General features: G+C 33.3%; 1 protein-coding gene across 1 annotated transcript; it reads left to right on the top strand.

Annotated features, from left to right (window-relative positions):
* Positions 1 to 669: 669 nt before the first annotated feature.
* Positions 670 to 24,636, top strand: poe (E3 ubiquitin-protein ligase-like protein poe). The gene is made up of 48 exons (XM_017901784.1): positions 670 to 968; positions 1,206 to 1,303; positions 1,401 to 1,852; positions 1,937 to 2,461; positions 2,540 to 2,694; positions 3,331 to 3,565; positions 3,644 to 3,761; positions 4,393 to 4,547; positions 4,629 to 4,797; positions 4,883 to 5,112; positions 5,182 to 5,305; positions 5,489 to 5,715; positions 6,170 to 6,379; positions 6,457 to 6,644; positions 6,763 to 6,904; positions 6,978 to 7,255; positions 7,340 to 7,646; positions 7,730 to 7,887; positions 7,971 to 8,204; positions 8,439 to 8,650; positions 8,719 to 8,890; positions 8,967 to 9,095; positions 9,196 to 9,387; positions 9,474 to 10,207; positions 10,293 to 10,495; positions 10,584 to 10,743; positions 10,844 to 11,653; positions 11,686 to 12,170; positions 12,236 to 12,393; positions 12,532 to 12,678; positions 12,790 to 12,822; positions 13,049 to 13,250; positions 13,367 to 13,556; positions 13,649 to 14,038; positions 14,133 to 14,704; positions 14,834 to 14,950; positions 15,144 to 15,356; positions 15,841 to 16,017; positions 16,102 to 16,276; positions 16,363 to 16,513; positions 16,619 to 16,997; positions 17,081 to 17,383; positions 17,489 to 17,718; positions 17,847 to 22,134; positions 22,757 to 23,211; positions 23,557 to 23,881; positions 23,974 to 24,133; positions 24,403 to 24,636. The coding sequence occupies exons 1-48, from the start codon at positions 847 to 849 to the stop codon at positions 24,462 to 24,464; spliced, it is 15,951 nt and encodes a 5,316-aa protein (XP_017757273.1). The 5' UTR covers positions 670 to 846; the 3' UTR covers positions 24,465 to 24,636.
* The last annotated feature ends 316 nt before the right edge of the window (positions 24,637 to 24,952 follow it).

The following is a 24,952-nucleotide window of genomic DNA, read 5'->3' as shown; positions in this document are numbered from 1 at the left end:
CTCTATTGAAATATCTTTGCTTTAGATTATATCATTCTAATAATGAGAATGGTAATAATAATAGATTAATCACATATCACTTTTGAAAAGAAGACAATTTCTATATAACAATAATATCAAATTTTATTTATCAAATTATATTTCGATGATATATATTTATCAAATTATTTGTATTCGAATACAATAATATTTGCTAAAATTTTATATTATTAACTATATTTTTTTAATGAAATTTTATGTATCTATTCGTTATTACATTATTACATTTGCAGGGACAAAATTGCGATTTATATAATTTACAAAATATATAGATATTTCAACACAATCTATGTATATACAAATTTTAAGAACAGTACACAATTCTTTAGGTTTGTACACATTGCACAAATATAAATATGAACAGAGGTTAAAGATTTTCAATGAAGGATTTTGTTAGTAGAGTCAAATGAGCATACGTATGAAATCGGGCATTGCTCATTCTTTTTTCATTTTTTCTTCAACTTGATTTATTTTTGCTGTTTATTCTTCGTTTCTCTTAAACATTTCTTTTTTTTTGTTTCTTTTTTTTTCATAATAAACATGTGTACAAATGTATATGTGAAAACTTGCACAAAATTTTATATAAATGTATGTACAATTTAAAAATTGCGCAAGTGTATGTATCTCAAAAAAGAAGAGAAAGAATATCAGGAAAAAAGAGGAAGAACAAGAGAAATTTAGGGGAGACAAAAAAACGTAATACGTAAAATAAACGTTTACTCACGGGTACATGTATGTACACGCATGCAGTTAAAGTATCGTTAAGGAAAAAGAAGATAGGTTCGAACAAAGTCGACAGTTTCGAAAATGGCGTCCAAGATTCGTGGTAGTTACACACTGTCAGCGGTAATGAAACCATTAATAGCAATATCACAAGGATCATTCGACAAAAATGATATTTTGGAATTGGCGAAAAGCATCGTTATACGGTGAGATTTATTATGTTTATAATCAGAAATGATTTAGTTCTAAGAAATTATTTCGATTATAATCTTAGAAAGAGGAAGGTAGTGTGAGAGAGATAGATATATAGAAGATAGATAGATAGATAGATAGATAGCTAGAGAGAGAAAGAGAGAAAGAGAAATAAAGTCAGAGAAAAAGAGAGAATTGTTAATTCTAATTGTTTGTTATTTAACATTTTTTATTTTTGTTGCAATGTGTAGCGAATATAACTTCCTTTCTAAAGGAGAGCTATATGAAGTCTTTTACACATCTGTAGCAGTTCTTGCAGCAGACTATCTATGCAGTTGCATCGATACATGTAAGTTTCGAATTTTTGTTTAGTCACTGTAGAAAATGATGACTATGTTTTCCAAAGAATTACATGATTTCTTATTTATTTCTATATGATTTTACAGTTTCCAAAAGTCAAATATCTATAGTTTGTCAAGCATGTAGAGTTTTACTTGTTCGTCTTATAGACAAATTGTCTCAGCATCAAGTTCATTTAGAAAATGGAACACCTACTGTTTTTAGTACAAAACAATTACTGCTTCCAATTCTTGCTCTTTGTACTGGACAATCTTTACTTTCATCTGCTGAAGAATTGTCTTTAATTGCTATGACAAAAGATTTCAATTTACCACATAACATCAAATCACAGTTATTTCCTGAAACTGAAAAAGATTCCTCTCAATCATCTAAAGATTCTGAACGAATCCAATGTGATTTATCTGGTAGCATTCTAGAACAATTGACTATGCCATTGCAAGATTCTGCAATGTCAATATCTGTTATTGAAAATACAAATGAGAATGCAACTAAAACTACAAATGACAGTGTTGCTAATGAAGTTCATTCAGATATTAAGGTATACTTTACGAGATACTTTTTATATGTAATGTAAATAAAGGTATTAATATATTTATTCTAAAAATATTATTTTTTTTTGCAGGCAACATTTATTACAAATAACATAAATATTCTTCGAAATATGGATGTGGGAGACATGCTATTAGACATGTGTTTAAATCTTCCACACTTATCATGTTATACTCGCAAATATCAAGCATACTTGCACAAAAAAAGTTCCACTTTACCTGTGAATGCCTCTGACGCACATGCTATACGTCATAATTTACATTCTGTATCAAATGATATTAATATCGTTCACAATATACTATCTTTGCCATTTTTAGAACCTCTCACTCCAAATAAACTAGAAAAGCTATCGTTATTGACTATGTCTTGTTTATACTGTTCAATTGTATATGCGACTGCATCCAGTATCGTTGGAATAACGAATGCTGTGTCACCAAAATGTAGTACGAACACATCTGCTAGTACACAAACCACTACAAGTATTAAAACTGCAGAAGAGGAATATGATACTTTAACGATTACAGTTGTTGAGAAAAGTCTTGAAATATTTGGTTTAGTTTCAAATGTAATTAAAAATAGTACAAGGGCTGGAGGTCATGTAAGAAATTATTTTTGTTAATACAAAAATTGATTTGTTGTATAGGAGTGCAAATAACTTGTTAATTATTTGTGGCAGATTCTACAAAATCATTTATTGATTGGAGTATGGTTATTAGTAACTGGTTTACAAGCCCAGCTTACAGTAAATGCAGCAGATAAAGGAAAAGAAGAAAAGGGAAAATCACCTAGTAAAGCGCGGGACGGAACAACTCGCGTTAATCTTATGAAGATGTAAGATATTAGTCTGAAATATTTCTTAATACTCTTGTGGCAGCTATGATACCATCACTACATCATTGTCCTTTAGATTGTATTTCCTATCTTTAATGTTTCTTCCAAGAGTTTGCCTGGGCCTGTTGGTTAGTTTTTAGCTAGGCCCAGGCAGTTCTCTTTACTTTCTATCTTATGACTTTTTTCCGTAATTTCAACATCCCATCGCAAGTCTGTTTCCATCTCATAATCCACATATTGTTTCACATAATTCTTTCTATTTCCATATACTCACAAGGGTTTATATTTGTACCATTGATAGAACCATTGGTTAGTTGGATTACAACGGTTTAGACAGTTGGTTTTCAACATAAGAATTAGTTAGTTAGTTAGTTGGTTGTTGCTGGCTCAACGGTTAGTCAGCCAGTTAGCCTGTCAGTCACTTTATTAGTTAGACGATTTTTATTCCGAATAGATAGTCTGCCAATCATACTCCATAAATTGTAACTGTCATCTTTACAGTTAGTCTTAACGTCGATTGTGTATATTCCAACATTGTTATATATATATCCTCTATAATAATAATTGAGGGAGAATATCCTCCTTGCTTTAACGATTAATTGAAATGGAAAGTAATTATAAACTCTTAAATTTTAGCCATCAAGGTTTTGGAGTACTTTCAGTTGCCTTAGCTTCCCATGCACTCACATTAATGAGTGCTTTATTGGAAGATGTCTCAATCGAAGCAATTGCTAATTGTTCAACTCCACCAGAACCAGCACCTTTGCATATATTATCTACTGCTACTGCACTTCAAAGAGCAGTCACTTTCTTACAAGCTGTGCCACTTAATCACTTGTTGTTTTACTTGGCCACTATTAGTTACAGAAGGGTTAGTCCACAGTGATTGCAAATATAAACGTTTTATATATAATTCTGGTTTTCATTTTCATTTTAATTTATGTGGTAGGCTTGTACTTTGAAGAGAATACAAAAACATCCATTTGAAGGCGATGCTTTAAGTCAATCTGATTCTACAACTTACTATGAAGATCTTTTAAGTTCTTCAGATGATTCCACTGATGAAGGTAAAAAATGTTGATCTTGCAACACAAAATTAAAATTATTTTTCTTTATAAGTATAATTGAATAGAATAAAAAATAAAAGACGAGTTATACCTTTGGCAGTATCTTTTTGCATCTAAATACAAAGTCATTTCCTGGGTTAAAAAATAATATTGTTTATTGAGTACAAGATTATTGTAAATATAATATTATAGTCAGTAGATGTTTTACATACAGTTGTGTACAAAAGTATTTGCACACTATTTTATAAGGCGATTCACCTAACTCAAAAGTTCAATTTTAATGAAAGTTTATATGCTTGTAAATTGTAATGGAGTGCATATATAACAATTTTTTTATCGACAGTAAATTTTTAAGCGAATAGGATCAAATCCCGAAAGTTTCGATATTCTTTTACTTTTTTACAACTGAATGATAAAGCACAAAGAATTGAATATTTTTTACAATAAAACTTTTACTCTGCCACTGTATATTTCATAAAAGTGCATTTGCCATATGTATATTTCGCTTAGTTTATATTTTTAATGAGTAATTAAAAAATTATTTTGATAATTCCATCGCTTATGTGATACGGAGATAATAACAGTGTAAATGCGTCTTCTCGCTATACAGAAAAAACTGTTATGTCGATAGAGGAGGACAGCGAACCTATTTTGGGATTATGGTTCGAAGAAACAATTGCTCCGTCCGACAGTGCACCAGCGAATGGTACGAAAGAATCCAGCAGCGAAACCAATACTGAACGAACTGTGACTACTATTGTTCCTGATAATCGTGAACCTCATGGAGTAAGTGAATTGGTTTTTACATTTTCCAAAAATAAGTAAAAAATTAAGTACTAAAGTAATTAGTTTCATTTTCCATTGCAGTACATATCATTGGCTACTAAAATTTTTCAATTTATGAATCAACATTTAATTAATAATAGAAGTTCGTACGTCCGCGAATATGTGGTAAATGGTTTGGTTGAGCAGCAAATGGTTATATTAGCGGTAATAATCAAAGATCTAGATCACGAGACTGCTAGGACTGAGACTGGTAAGTAATCATGTATTTGCTTAATCGGTGTAGCATGTTTGTATATTCATAAAATTATTACTATAAAGCGTACATTCTATTTTAGGTACTATTTCAGTGTTCTACGGTGTTACGTTAGGCACTATGTATTCTGAATTTTCGCAAGCTTTGAGTCTTTACACTCATAATTTACTTGTTCGAAATACATTGAGTGAAGGTTTACAAAATACCCTCCTCCAGCATTTAGGTGTAAATCCATGGTCTGGAACAGAAAATACAACTCCGTGTACTTGGCCCCTTCAGGTCTATCCAAGAACATTAAGTGTATTGGCACAGGTGAACTTTTATTGTATTTAAAATATGCACTTTTACTAATAACTTATACTAATTATATGTTGAAAATAGGTTCTTTTGCTAAAACCACAATCAGAAAAACAAGCAGCTTGTATAAGTATATGGCATCGTTTGATTACAACCTTAGTGGAAAATGTATGCAATCCACCTTCTACATTTGAGGCTGAAAATGAAGGTAAGAGAATGTTTTATTTTCTTAAATTTTTATTTTGTTTACTTAATTGAGTCAGTATACATAATATTTACATTTTTATTTTTCTTGCAAAAAACCATTTGCAGGGAGTAAGGTGGATTAGATCAACAATTTCTTTACTTTTAACCTTAAAAAACATGTCATTTGTTGTACCATTGTTTTCAGATTTGAATGTGGAGCACGCTCAACTGGTTTTGATTCTATTCCATTCTCTTAATTTCATGCAAAAGAAGTCAGTGCTACTTGTAACTGGTAGCGGTGCTGTACGTTGTAGCGAAGCTGTTAAAACTCCAATGAAAGATTCTCAGTTATTACATTTATCACGATTATTGTTATTGCTTGAATATATGATGAAACATCTTTATGATGCACCGCCTGCGTTACTTGAACAAGTAAGTAAACATATAATGACTGAATTATTATTATTATTATTATTATTATTATTATTATTAATACTACTATTATTACTATTATTATTATTGTTATTACAAAAAGAATTTTAAATTATTTCCTGTTTTTCATAGTTTATCTCATTCCTCATTTTCATTTTCTTAATGTATATTTTCATTGATTTCATACTCTTTTTTCTTCCTTTTGTAACGGGATTATAAATGTATACATTATTAATATTACGTTAAATAATGTTAATTTGTAAAATGCGAAAGTAACATCATGTTCATTGTATATGAACAAAATGTAACAAGATAGCAGGGCCACCAAATTGAAAGATACATTTGAGTGGTAGTAAAAATCTTGTACATTTCTATTACGAGTTGAATTAACTGTATTTATATATGAATATATGAATAATTTATACACTGTATATTTTCACTAATTGATGCATAGGTTCGGTGGAATCTATTTTCTGCTACAAGTTTAGTTTCTGATGTAAAAGATGGTAATAAACAAACAGCTCGTATTTTTACACCATGGACAGGAATCGAGGATAATTATCGTAAAATTGGTAATCAGGATGAATTTTCAATGAAACCTCGGTTCTATAATCTTTCTACCATAGATTTTAATAATCAAGATACTCCAAAATTGGATGGAGTGGTTAGTAATACGTTCTGTTTTTTGTTTTTCTTGAAGTTTATAATTTAGTATGTAATATAATTTTTATCTGTTTGCAGGCATGTAATTTTATTCTAGGTGCGCCAGATAAAATGAAATATCCACTTTTAGTTGATGCATTAATAGATATTTTAAATGTTTTGAATCAAGCTGATATACAAAAGAAAATTAGTACCGATGGCAAAGATAAAGCACCCTCTTTTATAGGACTGTGTGCGATTCGCTATTGTTTCTCCATATGTTGGCGGTAAGTAACATTAGATACATTTGCTTGCTAAATTGAATAACATAAATATAAATTTTGTCAAGAAATATTATACTCAAATTTAATCTTTTATGAATTATCTTTTATGAATTGTTAATAGATTATTGCTAATGTTACCACCATCTACCTTATATATGGATAAATTAGCTCTTGGTGAGGAAATTCCTGCAGGACCAATGTTACTATATTCCTTAATTTGGGGACCTAGAGCTGCATGCAAAACTTTCACCAGTTGGATGAATGTAATGTTTGCTTTCAGTAGATTAATATAATCTTTGATTAAATTTTTAAGGTTATTGTTACCTTTACTTGTAGGATTGTTTAATCAGACAGGGAATGTATGCACAGTATGCGAGAAACCTTTTGAAAACGGTATCATCTACTGTAAATTCCCTTAAATATGATGTTACAGTCGCAAAAAATTGCATTACAGCATTAAAACCAGAAATTAATTTTAATAATAAAATTATACCAAAGAATGCTCTACCTAAACTCAGTTCATTGTGTATCTTGGCTGCAGTCATTGGCAAATTACAAATTCTTTTTTATGAAAATATATCAAAAAGTCAAAATGAAACTATTGAGAGTTCAAAGTAAGTTGATTTATTTCTATTCTGTACCTGTATCAGATTCACATTTTTTTTTGTCTTTAATATTTGTTTCTTCTGTTTTATTAGAAATTCTCAGAGTTCAGAATCTACAAGTGCCAACACAAATAAAATGATGATCAGTATCCTTCCACATGTTCTATCATTGACTGAATCAATTTTGTTCTCGTGTCGATCAAATATATTATATGAGATGCTTGAATCTTTTGAACAAGATGGTAAATATGGTTCTCGAGATTATTCTATACTTGACAATATTATTGCAATGGCTGGTGCAAATTGGGCTACTGAAGCATCCTTGATCTCTTTTTTACCGAATTCTGTACAGTCCGTTATAGATAAATGGAAATCTGTCGATGTCGTTCACATTCCTTGGGTAAATATTAAAAATCCATCTAGTTTTCATTTGTTTAAAGGAATATCATTAATAAATGAATACTTTTTCCCTGCCAATTATAGAACACTTATACAAATGACGTTATACCAGCAGAGAGCTACATTTTGGCTACTGTATGCCAACATGTGAGTTCACTTTCTGAATATCCGACGTTTTCTATTAATCCGTCATTGAAAAAGTTGTTACATAATTTAGTGACATTTATAGTGGAGTACGTTACGTAAGTTATAATCTGATTTTTATTTCTTTTGCTTTTTATGTATTATGGATAATGTAGAAATGTAATGAAGTATCTCTTTATAGTCCAACAACAGCACCAGAGAACACGGATGTTCGTTCACAAGCCCTAGACATCCTTATTGCATTGTCTATGGATGCTCGCACGGATTATCTTCAAGATATAACTAATAAGGCTATGACAAAACTACTAGGTGATAACGACAGTGAAACACGGCAACTACGAGAACACCTTTTTGTATTACATCACACATATAATTTGATAATCGAATATACGAATGAAACGCAAAATCCTGTCAGGTACGCATCCACCAATTGTATGCAAAGTGTTTCAGCAGTCGTGATACAACCAGACAAGGAGTGATTTTTCATAGAAAAATAAATATTTCTAGAATACTAGATCCTCTGTCCTATTGTATTACAATTGTTAGAAGACTGTGTAAGAGTATAGATTTTATAATTTCGTGATTTTTCGTACAATTGTTAATGATTGTGTGAATTATTTTCTTCTTTCTCTTGTTTTTTTCTTTTTAGTATTACCGTCGATGAAAGAATTTTAAAACGATGTATTAAATATTGGGAACAATTACTGGGAAAATCAATCGGATGCAAGGCATTAGATTTATTTTTTGCACCAAACACTAATCGATCTCTCGTTTCTGTGTTATTATGTATAACATCCTCACAAACATCGCAACAGTTTGCCACACACGTTTTAAGATTTTTCAACATGTTATTCAAAACAGGTAATAAGTGAATCAAGTATTTGATAGTTCTTTTTTGTTTGAAAAATAACTAATTTATACATATCTAGCTGAGAAAGGAAGTGATGGATCATTAGAACGTCTTTGTGGTTCTGTATCGAATTTAGCTCATGTAGAGCCAGAAAAATTACAAATATGGTTGAAGCAAATTATTTTAGGAATAACAAGTAATTCGCCAAATACATTATTAATAAACATAAAAACAGTAGTAACTGCAAGTGGGTAAGTAGGAGTTTTAGCAAGTTAGTTCGAGAATGTTCTTAAAATAATTAATTGATTAAAATAATACAAACGATAGATTTGTTGTCGTTGATAATACAACCGAAGAAGCTCAGAAACAACAACAGCAAGTCCAACAACAACATTCGATGCATGAAAATAGTCGACTTCTGCGAGCGCTTACAAATTACATAGTGAAAGAGAAAAGGTATAGATACATAAGAATTTATTTTTTTGTCATATTTCATCCAATTAATTTTTTTATGACGTGTTTTCCATTGATTTTATTAATTTTGTAAATTGTATAGTAGCATCGACGAAGGTGTACCTGTTACGATTCTTCAAGCCCTTATACCATTAGCATATCATATTCTTTCTCCAACGATTGAAGGCAGTGAATTTTCGGATTTAATGAATGTTATGTCCACATTAGCTGATGCTGGTTCTGAGAAAGGACATACCTTATTATTTAAAGCTGCGATTGAATGGATTGAATTTTGGTAGTACCTAATATTTATATATATAAATATATATATATAAAATTCATACTTTAACAAACACTTATCAGTATTATTTATAAATATAGTAAGGAACAATTGATGAATAAAGATCTTCAAAGTTTGGATAAACCATTACCATTTATTGAAGCTGGCTGCTGTATACTAAACTACATAGCAGATGTAGTGAGTGCAATTTGTCCTCAATCAATACAATCACAAGATCGAGCAACTAGTCCACCATGGGAAGGTACTACACCAATTAATGATGTGAACGATAGTGATTGGATAGATGAGATTCCACACGAAGATGAAGATAGTGCTGCAGAAGATTCTGACGATGATAGCCTTTGCAACAAGCTTTGCACATTCACTATTACGCTTAAAGAATTTATGAATCAACATTGGTACCATTGTCACACGTGCAACATGGTAAACGGAGTTGGTGTTTGCACGGTATGTGCTCGTGTTTGTCATCGCGGGCACGATGTTACCTATGCAAAATATGGAAATTTCTTTTGCGATTGTGGTGCAAAGAATGATGGTTTTTGTCAAGCTTTAATGAAACGAAGTCCTCAATCGTCGGAGCATCAGAGTAATTCAGCTGCCGTTGTTTCTGGAAATACGGTTACATCGACTAGCGGTTCAACCGGTGTCCCTAGTACAAGTTATGGAAATACCCTTGGATCATCTATCGAGAATCAAGATCTTCTTCTTACAAGTAGTTTACGTCGAAGAACTTCTAGCCCCTTGTACTTTTCTGATAAACAAGAAAGACACGGTCGTGACAAACAGAGACATGCATACTTAGCTAAGCAGTTAGGTAATTCTTTTCTTTTTTCTTCTTTCTTTCAATTGTAGAATTCTTACTTGTTTTAAATTTTCATCACCTTGTTACCATTAAATAGAAACATCGAAAGATTGGATACAAAGTCAACTTTGGAAAAGTGGTTTGGTATCATCGTTAGTAGATTTGACTCGTACATTAGTACCTGCTGTAGATGCATCATGTAAAAAAAATTCTGCAATTGGTTGCCATGCACGTGCTCAAATGGCACTGAAACAACTACACGTGGTAGATAAAAAGTTTGAATATACTGATCAATTAATGGTATGTTACCATATGTTTTGTCGATAAACGATTCATTCACCTATAATGAATTTAACAACTTTACTTTGTTATTTAATATTAATTTCAGCTTCCTACTTTGGGATCACAAGAAGGAGCTTTCGAAAACGTTCGAATGAATTATTCGGGAGATCAAGGACAAACAATTAGACAATTGTTATCTGCACATATGATACGTCGCGTTGCAATGTGTTGTCTGTCATCTCCACATGGTAAAAGACAACATTTGGGTAAGTTTGATTTTGTAGTCATATTTCACATTAATTTCTTATATTGATCAATTTTGATTCTAACAGATTTGTTTAACTATAACATATTTTCCTTATGCAGCTGTCTCACACGAGAAAGGAAAAATAACAGTGTTACAATTAGGTGCATTGTTAAAACAACCTGATTCATCAAAACGAAAATTAACATTAACAAGACTCGCTTCTGCTCCTGTACCTTTCACTGTATTGTCTGTAACTGGAAATCAATGGAATGAAGATTTTTTGGCAGTTTGTGGTTTTAAGGATTGTCATGTATTAACTTTTAATACTTCTGGAACTGTGTCAGATCATTTGGTTTTGTATCCTCAATTGGAAACTGGCAATTTTATTATAAAAGCAATTTGGTTGCCTGGATCGCAAACGCAACTTGCTTTAGTTACTGCAGACTTTGTAAAGATCTATGACCTTGGAAAAGATGCTCTTTGCCCACAATATTACTTTTTAGTGCCTACTGGAAAGATAAGAGATTGTACATTCATGTATGCAGAAGATGGTGTCTTTTACTTGTTGATAATATCCTCAGCTGGTTATATTTATGGTCAAGCAATGGATGAAGTAAGTTCAGCGAAATACGGACCTTTCTACGTGACGAATACTCTTGATGTGTATCATCCAGAAATAAGGGATAATGGTCAAGTTGGTGGTGGTGGCGTATCGATTTATTATTCACACGCTTTGCAATTACTCTTCTTTAGTTATGCATGTGGTAAAAGTTTTATTGCGCCTCTTAAATACATGGAAACCGATGTAACAACTGTGTTCCAAATTAATCTTACTGGTAATAAGAATTCAAACGGAAATAAATCAAATAATAATCAGCCACAACCATTGTGTCAGTGGAGTGAAGTACCCAATCATCCTGGATTGATCTGTTCAATTTTGGAAACAAGTAATAATTTCCTGCTAAGGCTAAAATAATGGATATGGTTGTCATTAGACATCCGAGTTCAAATGCTGAACATCGTACGACTTTAATTTTATTATGTGAAGATGGAAGTCTGAGAATTTATATGGCTGGAATGGAGCAAACTGGATATTGGATGTCTCCTACAGTTCAGCCAGTAGGTATAATGGCTACGGTTAAGCCGACACGAAAAAAGAAGACTATTAAAACGGGAAAGCCAACAGGATCCATTACTTTTCCTATTGACTTTTTCGAACATTGCCAAGTGATGAACGATGTGGAATTTGGTGGTAATGACTTGCTACAAATTTACAACGTCGCGCAAATTAAACATAGACTCAACACGACTGGAATGTATGTCGTTTCTACAAAAGCAATGGGATTCAGTGTCGAAGTTACCAATAATGACGCTGTTTTGGTTATGACGGGAATTCGAGTATTACTTGGAAATCAGGACGTTCAAAGGGCTCCGGTTTATATTGAGGTAAATCTGATTCAATCTTTAATCTTAAAATAAAATATACAATTTATAAATTACTCTATTTTCAGGTATTTGATAGAACTATTCGTACAACTTTAAGTAGAAGTCGTTGGTTTGACATACCTTTAACACGTGAAGATAGTCTTCAAGCTGATAAAAAATTAACTATCACGTTTGGACCATCCCAAGATCCTGAAGGCGTCATTATGGTAGATTGTATCAAGATGTACGCATTATAATAATCAAGATGATAATTATAGTATGTGAATAATTCTCATTAGTGATGTAGTGAGAGTTATTCTTAAGTAATTAGTATTTGTCAAACAGTTCTTTTTATCAACTTTCTTATTATTTTTACATTCAGATATGGGAAAACAAAGGATGCTTTTGGCTGGCCTGAAGAAATAGAAGATGTTGCAACAGGTCAGTCAACATCTGCACCAGTAACCACAATAAATAGTGAGACGGATAGTGCCCTATCTGCACCTGTTTCTTTATCCTCTGTTGATAGGTACACGAATAATAATAATTAATATATATATATATATAAATTTTTATTTGACATATAATAAATTTTTTAATCATGTACAACAAAATCTTTTATCAATGTATAATGCTTTAGCACCACAAAGGACAATTCCCTTGATATCGATAGGTAAGAAAAATTTGTAACAGTTAAAGCTTAATGGATTAATTAAAATAACAAAATATAACGTCCGATTTAAATATATACATATGCATAAAATTCCATATAACATCTATTTACATTATATGAATATATATTATTATTATACATATATGTATACGTGCATGTGTACGTGCGTGTGTGTATAGAATTCTATCCATAAATAATTGTGCTATTTTAAATATACGTTTTGTAGAATGATAGCAGCTATGTTAGAAGTTTTGGAATTGTCTTTTAATATACCCACGAATGACGAAAATAAGTTGTCATTGAAAACAACAGCTATTGATGTAGCATCACAGTTGCTTATATTACCAACTCCTCCAACTGTACAAATGCACACAACTGCACTTCTAGCTGCTTTGCATCCATCTAAACAAGCATATCATCTTCATAAGGTATATTATATTATTTTACTACAATAATAGGATAAGATCAAGAAAAATCGACATTCTTCATATATTTTTTCCTCCCTTATGATTATTACTGCTACTGTTTTGTTATTGTTATTCAGGATCACGTACTATTATCACATGTATTGGATTCGTTGAAATTAATGAGAGAACTGGATGATGTCCGTGATATAGATGCAGAAAACTTTTATAGACTAGTACTTATTGTTCGGAGTATATCTATATCTCGACCACAAAATCTTGCCAAATTTACTGACCAGTACACGAATAAACCAATAGATGAAACCAGTGGTAAGATTAACAAATAATTTTAATTGTTTAGTAGGCTACAAGTCCTCATTTGTACAATAATTAACATTACTGAATCTTATATGCCTATTTAGTACCAATTTTTGAAAAGGACCGACAAAGTATTAATCAGTCTTGTAAAAGTGCGGATGGGAATCAACACCATTTGGTAGTACAGCTTATGGAAATGTTGTGGTCTTTGCATATGGCGTATCCGAAAAACATGGCTCTTGCACCGGTCGTAGTTCCAGGATTAACTCATGCCGAAGGAACAATTCACGCAATTGTTGAAATAATTCACGCATTTACAACGTGTGATGTAGAAAAGAATATTCCCTTAGCTGCGAAATTATATCTACAGTTATTATTATCATCTGATACAACCATCAGTTTTACCGTTAAGCAAGCAATAATCCGTGTACTTCGACCGTGGTATAAAAGAAGAAGAGTTTATATACCAAGTCCTCCTAATTGTACCACACCAGGTAAAAAAATTAAGTACTATAAATACCATTTCGATTAATTCTTATTCATTTTTTACATATTTAACATTTCATTTATTCACATTTAAATATACAGGTACAGCTGTGGATACGGAAGAAAAGCCATCATCCTCCATACAATCTCATCGAGAGTTGGCAACAACTACACCAACGACGTCAACGATAGATCGAGAGACAGAACAACATTTGGATGTAGAACCAATGGCGTCAGTGACTGATCCTTTAGCAGTGATGTTAACGGCAGATAGTCATCAAGATTCAACCACTCCAACGACAAGTACAGCTTCCACTACCACAAGTAGAAATTCGGCCGATAGTACTAGCGGTACCGCTACTAGTAATAGCGGTCCGATAACAAGGGGAGCGGTGAATCCTTTGGAAACGTTGCTTGGTTCAGGAAGTTTTCCGCAAATATTAGATGTGCCACCTGATACTGATGATGAAACAATGGTGGAATTGGCAATTGCACTCAGTTTGCAAGATCATGAAGGTGGAAATGCCGATTTACAAGTACTACGCCAAGGATTTCAACAAAGTCTTTCAAACTTTCAAAGACTGGAAAACCATCAAAACTTAAATGGGCCAGCGTTGCAAAGTTTACAAGCATTAGCAGTGCAAGGTTTGGTTCAAGTTCAAAGTACAAGTCAGGTAAATATCCAAATTTAGGCTGAATATATTTAGGTATAAATAACAACAAAAAGAAAAAACTTATACATAAATGAAAAGTTTTACTTTAATTTTATTTAAATTTTATTTTTTATCAATGAATTCTTCTAGGGTCAAGAAGGTGGAGGTCATTATTCGGACACAACTGCCTCTGCTGGGGGATCAGATGATGAAGGATCAACTGCTGCTACCGATGGTAGTACGTTACGTACATCTCCAGCAGAACAAGTAAGTTATTTTTTGGTTTTCATAGTCACGAGGTTGTTTGTTATTTAGTTTTAATACTCTTTGCTCTTGTTGTTGTTTATTCGTAATGAACAATACGAAAGAGAACAAAAACAGTGAGAGAAGGTGGAGGGAGGGAGACTATTGAAAATATTATTGTAGGTGGTAGTAATATTTGGGATATATTTTATGTTAGGGTGGTAGTGGTGGTAGCAAGGGTAGCGAGAGCGGTGGAAGCGAGAGCGGAGGAAGTGCTATAGACAGCATGACGGGGGAGCATAATGTATCGGGAAGGAGCTCCGCGTACGGAGACAATGGTCCCGATTCTATACCTCCGATTGGGGGAATTGGAGTCAACCAAGCATCACGTTCCGAAACTAATTCCGTGGGTCTCCCCACGGCTTTCACTGTAAGTGCTTCCGTCACTTCGCTCGTCGTTAGCATTATTGTTTTTCACCGTTACTTTATATCCGATATTATCTGGAAGAAAACAAATAGTTGTTTTCGATCTCTTTTCAATTCTCGCCTTTCGTTTTATTCATTTTAATCGTCCATTCGCCCTCGCGCATTCATTCATTCGTTTGCTCGTGTAACTTTTTTTGTTCACGGTAGACTCTCGAAATAATACGCGTTTGCATCCATATAATAATTTTCAGTATAGTCCCCCAATACACCTTCGTACTCGCGCATCGCGTCTCGAAACACCCTGTATAGATTGTTTTTCAATCACAATCACATATTAAGAGAGTTTTCTCAAAACGAAAGTCTACCGTAAAAGATTTACATTCTCCCTCTTTTCTTCTGTCCTCTCATTATATAGGTATTCTTTATTACTCTGTGACAAATGATCAAAAGATAAATCACCCTTATAGTGGTAAAATAAATTTTGACAGGTTACTGAACAAGAAGAAGGTACAGAACAAGAACATACCACAGAACAAGAAAATGATACAAGCTGTGAAACTACTGCAAAATTGCATTCCATACGATTATTATTGCTCGATAAACTTATGCGCTTTGTGCCAAATTTAACAAATGTACATGGTGTCTTGACTGTTCCTTTTATGCAGGTTTGCTTATTTTTTTCCAAATCCAATTCTTATCCCAATAAATTACTCATTTCTTAATTAAACTTAAGACAAAATATGTTCCAGGTTCTATTAATGTTGACTGCTGATCTAGATGGACAAGAAGAGAAAGATAAAGCTTGTGTCGAACGATTACTCCGAATATTAGTAACAGAATTAGAAATGGATAAACCAGATACAGCTAATATATGGCAACGTAACAACAAGCGAGAAGTTCATTTGGTTATTATGCGATTGCTAAGTAAGTGATTGAATGATAAATTTATTATGACGATATGATGTATTTATTTTTAATATATGATTTAAATATCTCTCCACTATCGACAGGTGTTTTAATGTCTCGGTCGAAACATACTGTTAAAACACAAGGGGAAAATTCGAATTTTATTTCTCAGATGGCAGCCGCGATACTCAATAAAGCTGGTGTTATCGACTACTGTTCTACGTTGCTAAAAGCATTATTGGAATATTGGAAAACGTACGTTATTATGAAAATGTATAACAAATAACAAAAACTAGTACCATATATACTAATGGATACATTTCTTTTTCATTTTTCGCTTCGTTTCTTTCCTTTCCATAGAACGTCAACCGAAGAAACCGATACTGTCCTTGGTGGTCAATTACTTAAAGAACATCTTACAACCTCTCTACCAGACATGTCACCACTCTTTTTGCGACAGCATGTTAAAGGACATGCTGGTGATATATTTGAGCCTTATCCACAATTACTAACGGAAATGGTACTACGATTACCCTACCAAGTCTACAAGTATGCTGAAAGCAATTCAACACAATCAGCTTTTGAACAACCCTGGTACTTTTATCTTTGCGAATACATGATGTCTTATCAAACACCACTTGTTAGGAGACAAGTACGCAAATTACTGCTCTTTATTTGTGGTAATAAAGAAAAATACAGACAACTGCGTGATTTACACGCCTTAATCTCACATATACAGGTAAATTCACTTTACTTTTGGAACCGTTATGCATTTTTTTATATATATTTTATGCATTGTGTTATATTTGGTCACTTTTGTAGTCAGTACAACAACGCTGTACCGCTGGTGGATTTGATCCTCTTCAAGCGCGTCCATATTCCATTAATTTACCATATGATTCGTTGGTAGACTTAATCGAACATTTGAAATGTTGTGTCGAAATAGCCACAAGTCGCACAGGAAATTGGCAGAGATTCTGTTTAAAACAGAATACAGTACTATCATATCTGTTTACTATATCAACACTTCTGGATGAAGGTGTAAGTCCTACAGTGTTGCAACTTTTACAATGTGCTATATGTTCAAGCAATAAATCGAAAGAAACAAAAGATACCAAAGTGAAAGTAAGTAAAATCACTTTTTAATTTTATTTTTAAACAGAAATGAGAATGTTAGAGGAGGAAAAGTCAGAGTTGTGTGTTAAATTTCTTATTTTTTTGCATTATTAGGAATCAAAATCTGGGACCATAGCAACAAAAGAGAAACGAGAGCGTGAAAAATCTGAAGACTCGGATACAGAAGCCAAATTTGAGGAAGCTCAATGTTTGGCTTTAGTTGAACAAATTCAAAAACAAGTTTCTCCAAGCCTATTAACGAAATTTGTTCAAACTTTTCTGCTTGAAACAAATAATACGAATGTCCGTTGGCAAGCGCATTCCTTGATACTAGCTATTTACAAGTAAGACAGTCTAGATCTTTTTCCTGTTTTTATACCTCTTTTTTCTTCATTTCGCTCCCTTTCCTTTTCTTTCTCTTTTTTTTATAGTTTATTCGTATCAAGTGCAACTTTTCTTTTTCTCTACTTAGGAATTGTGGTCCAACAGATCAAGAAGTGTTACTAGACTTACTGTGGCGTTTGTGGCCTTTATTGCCAGCTTATGGTAGAAAAGCGGCACAATTCGTTGACTTACTTGGTTACTTTTCTTTAAAAACTCCACATGCGAGTAAAAAGATGCACACCTATATGGAGCAAGCAGTTGCAGTTCTACGCGCACAAAATCAGTTGCTCGCACGTCACCCCAATGCTAATTTGTACGCAAACCTTGCTCAATTCGTCGAATTAGACGGATATTATTTGGAAAGTGAACCTTGCTTAGTATGCAATAATCCCGAAGTTTCAATGTCGACGATCAAACTTTCATCAATTAAAGTTGACTCTAAATTTACGACAACCACGCAAATTGTCAAACTTATAGGTAGTCATACGATCAGTCGCATAACCCTTCGTATAGGTGATCTAAAAAGAACGAAAATGGTGCGTACAATCAATATATATTATAATAATCGATCTGTTCAAGCTGTAGTTGAATTGAAAAATAAGCCTGCAATGTGGCATAAAGCTAAAAAGATTACGCTGGCTCAAGGACAAACGGAAATTAAAATGGAATTCCCATTACCAATTGTTGCTTGCAATTTGATGATTGAATATGCGGATTTTTATGAAGATATACAAGCATCTTCCGAAACATTACAGTGTCCACGATGTTCTGCAAACGTGCCTGCAAATCCCGGCGTTTGTGGTAATTGCGGTGAAAATGTGTTCCAGTGTCACAAATGTAGGGCAATCAACTATGATGAAAAAGACCCGTTTTTGTGCCATGCCTGTGGTTTTTGTAAATACGCCAAATTTGATTATACGCTTACTGGAAGACCTTGTTGTGCAGTTGATCCTATCGAGAGCGATGATGATCGCAAGAAAACAGTAGCGACAATTAACACTTTGCTCGAGAAAGCTGATCGTGTGTACAAAACATTGATTTCAAATAAACCGACATTAGAAATGTTATTGATTAAAATATCGGAACACCGTTTAGATCGTGCATTAGTAGAAGACGGTGCAGCAGCTGCAACAGCTATTCAGGTGTCAAGTGGTACTACTCAGGTAAACAGAGCCATACAATTACTTGCTCAAAAATACTGCGGCGAATGTAAAACTTCCTTCGAAGAACTGAGTAAAATTATACAAAGGGTTTTAGCCTGCCGACGAGAACTTGTAGCGTATGATCGTCAACAACGAGGCCAAATTATTGCTGGTTGTTCATCGAGCAATGATGCAACAATTGTAACTGGTAAAGAGGAATCTTCAGTAAACATTTCTCAATTGACGACAGTAACATCAATAACACATCAGCAATCGATTGTCGGGTGTGTGAATCCGCAAACGGTCGGTCGTTGTTACGGATGTGCAACCGCGGCTACAGAACATTGCCTAACCCTATTACGTGCTCTTGCTACTAACCAGGCAGCTAAAGAGGTTCTGTGTAAACAAGGATTAATTCAAGAGCTCGTTGAGCATAATTTACGAAAAGGTACTGTACAAATGCAGGAAGAGGTTCGACAATTATTGTGCCTTGTAACTAGAGACAACCCACAGTCTACTAAAGAACTTTGTTCTTTATTAACTGGTCGAATTACTTTAACTCTTCGTGGTCGCGTTGTTACATCGGATTTATCGTTAGCAGTGCGTCACGAAATGGCGCTCCTAGCAGCTCTAATTCAGAAGGAGGATATCTGTTGGGAACAAAAGCTACGATGTGTCATGCAGTTGTTCTTAATGGCATGTAAAGAATCTAAGAGTCCTGTTGTTATGGAAAGTATCATTTTACCGTGTTTAAAGATATTGCAAGGACTGGTAAAACCAGAGCAACCAGTTTCAAAGAAAACTAAAGACAGGAGCATTGAATCATTAGCATCTGTTCAACTGCCTGAAGGTATTACCATTGATGTTAGCAAATGGTTAAATGGTGACTCGAAACATTCGTATTCTGATTGGATTCGTCGCATACCTGCCAAAAAAATAGAACACTCTTCAAGCAAACCATTAAAGAAAGAGGAAACTCGAACACTCTATTTAATGGAAAAATATGGGCATAGATGGCATAATCAATGCTTAAGACAACAAGGTGTTCAACCGTTAAAATTGGCTGATGGAGCCTGGTTAAAAGAAGTTTTGTTTAACCCAAGTTCTCGATTAGCGCGACAAGTTGCTTGTAATATGATAGAAAGTCTTTGTCAAGGTACAGAACGTAAGAAAGAAGTGCTTGTGTTGCTTACGTGTTACTTAGAGGAATTGCGTACAGCCGGTGAGAGTAGCACAGAATTTCTTACATTGTACCAAAGCTTAATTAGTCAGCCGCCTTGGAAACAATTTTTAGCAGTAAGAGGCGTTATGACGTTACTTGCGGATTTGTTAACGAGAGAGATTGAAGAACTTCATCGACTAGAAGAAACTACTTTAACCAGTGACTTAGCACAAGGTTATTCTTTGAAAATGCTTACAGAGCTGATGGCAACATTCCTTGAGCAAGAGAATATTAAACGGCAATATAAAAGTCGTTTAGTAGGCGCTGTACTGAATGGTTATCTCTCTCTAAGAAGATTAGTCGTTCAACGAACAAGGCTAATCGATGATACAGAAGAAAAACTATTGGATCTTCTTGAAGAAATGACTACCGGTACCGAAGAAGAAACGAAGGCTTTTATGGCAATTTGTGTGGAAACAGTACAAAAGTATAGCGTAGAAGATGTACGTACACCAGTATTCATCTTTGAAAGGCTCTGTTCAATCATTTATCCGGAGGAAAACGATGTCGGAGAATTTCATCTGTCTCTTGAGAAAGATACACTGCAAGAAGATTTCCTTCAAGGTAGAATGTTGGGAAATCCTTACAGCAGTTTAGAACCTGGTTTAGGACCACTTATGAGAGATGTAAAGAATAAAATTTGTCTAGATTGCGAATTAATTGCATTGTTAGAAGATGATAATGGAATGGAGCTTTTAGTTAATAATAAAATTATCAGTCTTGATTTGCCTGTAAGGGAAGTATACAAGAAGATTTGGGTACCAGAAGGTGGGGAATGCGACGCTATGCGCGTAGTATACCGAATGCGTGGATTGCTCGGAGATGCGACTGAAGAGTTTGTTGAAAGTTTAAATGCAAACAGCGAGCAAGAGGTAAATAATGAAGAAGTCTATAAAATGGCTAATGTTCTGGCAGATTGTGGTGGTCTTCAAGTAATGGTGAACAGATTGGCGACTATACAAAATGTAAATCGAGCTCGGCCACTGCTTCAAGTTCTTCTTAAACTTTTCCGTCTTTCAGTGAAAGTAAAAAAGAATCAAGAAGTTCTCAGTAATTTGGGAGCGGTAACTGTGTTTCTCGACGTACTACAACGTTGTCTTGCAACTGAATCAGAAAATTGGCAAGCGAAAATTACAGAACAATTATTAGAGATCATGGAAACGATTTTAACGCATGCATCATTATCTACACTTGAAGCTTTTTCACGCACATCAAGTGGGCCAGAACATATAAAGGCACTTCTTTCTTGTGCCCAATCAACTGCTGTCAGACAAAGTAATATATTGCCACAACTTGCTCGTGTATTAGCCGCTTTGACTTATGGCAATCGTGAAAAAATGGCTCTTCTTTGCGATTATTTTAAACCTGTACTAGATTTTTACGAATTTGATCATGAACATACACCAGAAGATGAACAAAAACTTGAATTGTTTTGTATTCTCACTCAAGCTATCGAGCGCAACGCTATTGGAAATACTCTCAAAGATTACATCATAAGTATGGGAATCGTAAAAGATGCTTTTGAGTATATAACTGTGCGTGCTCCTTGCCTTAAACCTACATTGTTACGAACAGATAGCGACGAATTAAAAGATTACATTTCGAAACCAGCACTCAAATATATTTTACGATTCTTAACTGGCCTAGCAACCGATCACGAACCAACGCAGTTAGCAGTATCACAATTTACTATCAGTATAATACATCGTTTGGAACAAGTATCTTCAGATGAACATGTTGGATCTCTAGCAGAGAATTTGTTGGAAGCATTATGCACAAATAAACGCGTTGCCGAATTAATCGAAAAAGCTCGACAGCATACGCGCAGCGAGAAAAAACGTTTGGCGATGGCAATGCGAGAAAGACAGTTAGGCGCATTAGGTATGCAAACAAACGATAAAGGTCAAGTGGTGGCTAGTGGCGCGATACTTCAACAAATGGAAGATTTAGGTGATGAAACAGGATTGGTATGCGTTATTTGTCGAGAAGGGTACAAATTCAAACCACATATGGTAAGAATTATCTTTCATATAAAAAGAGAAAATTGTCTTTTATTAGCAAGCATGAACAAGAACTTCACTTATATTTTTTCGGTAAAATTATAATCTAGTGATTTTGCTCTAAATGTGTTTATTTTTTCCAGTTTTTCCAAGAAAAACAACACAATATTTTAGCATTAGCAAGAATTATAGCTCAGTCAGCAATACAAGCCCTACAATGATTTTTTTTTTCTGTGACACGTTATGTACGCTCGTCGTCACCATGTTTATAGAAACACCAAACACCTAACTCAGCACTTCATTAATACACATACCGACTGAGTTCAATATAGTAGTATACAAAATTTTAGTGTACTAAAATTTGATATACTCTGTATATACCTTAAAATTATCTAGGTTAGGCTACACATTCTACAGTTTTTTCAAATTTTGTTTTTTGCACGAGACGGTAAATGCATATTACTTTTCTAACCTTTCTTGATCCATATTTCTTATTAATGTTAAAATACAGTATTTAAAAAAAAATTGGAAAGAATAAGCCGATTTAAAGCAAAATCACTAAACCATAGTTTTACCATTTTTTCGATATTTACACGTTGTAGTTTTTAAGTTTCTGTTGTACATTTATTTTTAGGTTTTAGCGATTTATACCTTTTCGAAACGTTGCAACGTTGAAGAATTCGAAACGAAACAAAGAAAAACTGTAGGGTATACCACCGTTACACATTTCAACGTTGTCCATGTAGATTGTCACATGTCTGCAGTAAGATTAGCACGTGGTAGAGATGAGTGGGAAAGTGCAGCATTGCAAAATGCGAATACAAAGTGCAATGGACTTTTACCTCTATGGGGTCCTCTTGTTCTAGAATCTGCTTTTGCTAGTTCTTTAGCCAGACATAATACCTATCTACAGGAGTGTACCAGTCATCGTGACATATCTTATCCATCAACTGTTCATGATTTGAAATTACTATTACTGCGATTTTCTCAAGAAAAGAGTTTTCATGAGGATAGTGGAGGAGGAGGTCCACAGTCAAATATGCACTTAATTCCTTATTTAATTCATACAGCACTTTACATAATTAACACGTACGTCGAATAACAACATTTTGAATTAAATTTGGTTTTCACTTGTACAGGTGGTATGAAAATTAATTATTACCACCAACACAGTGTGATTCTACATTTTTAAAATTGAAGATCTACCAAAAAAAGATAGTCACAAAATTGATCTTGAAAACCATGCTCAAGAACAATTTTTTGGCTTCTGTTTCTGATAGATTTTCACCAATCCAAAAATATAAAATTATACTGTAATGGTGCTGATAATTTTTATACACCCTGTACTCACGTTCATGTTTACATTTACTTTTATCTTTTACCTATTAAATCTTATAAATCATATAAATTGTAATATGGTATATATGTTTGTAGCACACTAGCAGAAACACGGGCAGACAAAACATTAATTGGATATTTGGAAACACCTCCAGATTCTAGTTGGCTTGAAAGTTGTTATGAAGCAGAAGGACCATTTTATCAGTGTACCATGTCTCTTTTACTTCATACACCAACTCGTTGGAAAACATACAGAATTGCTCATTTAAACAGATTAATTGTTCTTGCCCATCAGCGATATGTTTCACCATCAGGCCCAACAAAATCTATTGTTGATGTTACTGTTAAGCATTATGCAGTGTACAAAAGTGCTTTAATTTTTTTTGGGCTAATCGACTGTATTTATGCTAATTTCTTCAAGGTACTTTTTTCATCTAATTTATATTTCCAGTTTCTTCTGATGTTAAATAATTCTTTATTTAATCTTATTTTCTTTTACTCATTTCATCACAGAAAGTTAATGTATTATCTGATAATCAATGGCCATCAGTTTTGGCTAAATATATCAGACATAATGATGAAGCCATGTTAAAAGCTTCAGAACGTGTGTTAGCTACTTATCGTGATGAATTATTACCTTGTACATCTTTTGAAGAATTTTGTGATGTTGCTGGTAAGTAAAAAGAAAAATGCCATAATATTACTATACATGTCTCAACTTGTATGAGTAAAAAGTTTTGGAAATGTATTATTCTATAAAATGCTGACACACTGATGGATGTTATCATGATTTTCACAAAATTTATCTAATTATTGCATATATTTGGAACAATTATATGTTAATCATAAATCTCACCTTTCTATAAGTTTTATCTATTTGTGTAAACAAAATGAAATATAGGTGTAATAACTTTTTTGAATACAGTTTCTGATATGTTTTAGGCTTACTGGACGAAATAACGGATCCTACGTATATAAGTGACATTTTGCGAAGACTCTGTTAAAAAAAAAAAAAACTTGAGAACAAGCTGTTCAAAGGAAATTCGCTCCTTTAACGTAAAAAATATAAAAACTTTCTCTGAACTTCCTAGTTTCTTCATGTATTTTATTTTCTTGGCTTACATATATGCGCGCACGTGAACACATCCACTCAGTCACATACGTCTATCTTATTAAGTCTTTTCATACAGTTTATGAAATTTCTTTTGTTATCTGAATTGTTAAGAAATGAAAATAATTCTAATATAGTCCCTCTGTAAATTGCAAGTTATTTTCTGCTTTTTTAATAGACAATATCCAGTGAGTGTATCGCGTTGTAACTCAATTCTATAATTGTACGTTAAAAAAAAATTTGTGCTTTAATAAAATAAGAAGTATCGAATTATAATTCATATTTTAATCCAGTAATGTTTATTCATGCTGAGTCCTGATTTGCAAACAAAGAGGTACAAATTGTACATCTAATCTCAGGTACGAAAATATACATGTATAT

This window comes from Eufriesea mexicana, unplaced genomic scaffold (genome assembly GCF_001483705.2).
Source record: "Eufriesea mexicana isolate 0111107269 unplaced genomic scaffold, ASM148370v2 scaffold1767, whole genome shotgun sequence".
Taxonomy (NCBI): domain Eukaryota; kingdom Metazoa; phylum Arthropoda; class Insecta; order Hymenoptera; family Apidae; genus Eufriesea; species Eufriesea mexicana.
The sequence above is the reverse complement of the archived record's forward strand: the minus strand, read 5'-3'. Positions and strand labels throughout refer to the sequence as shown.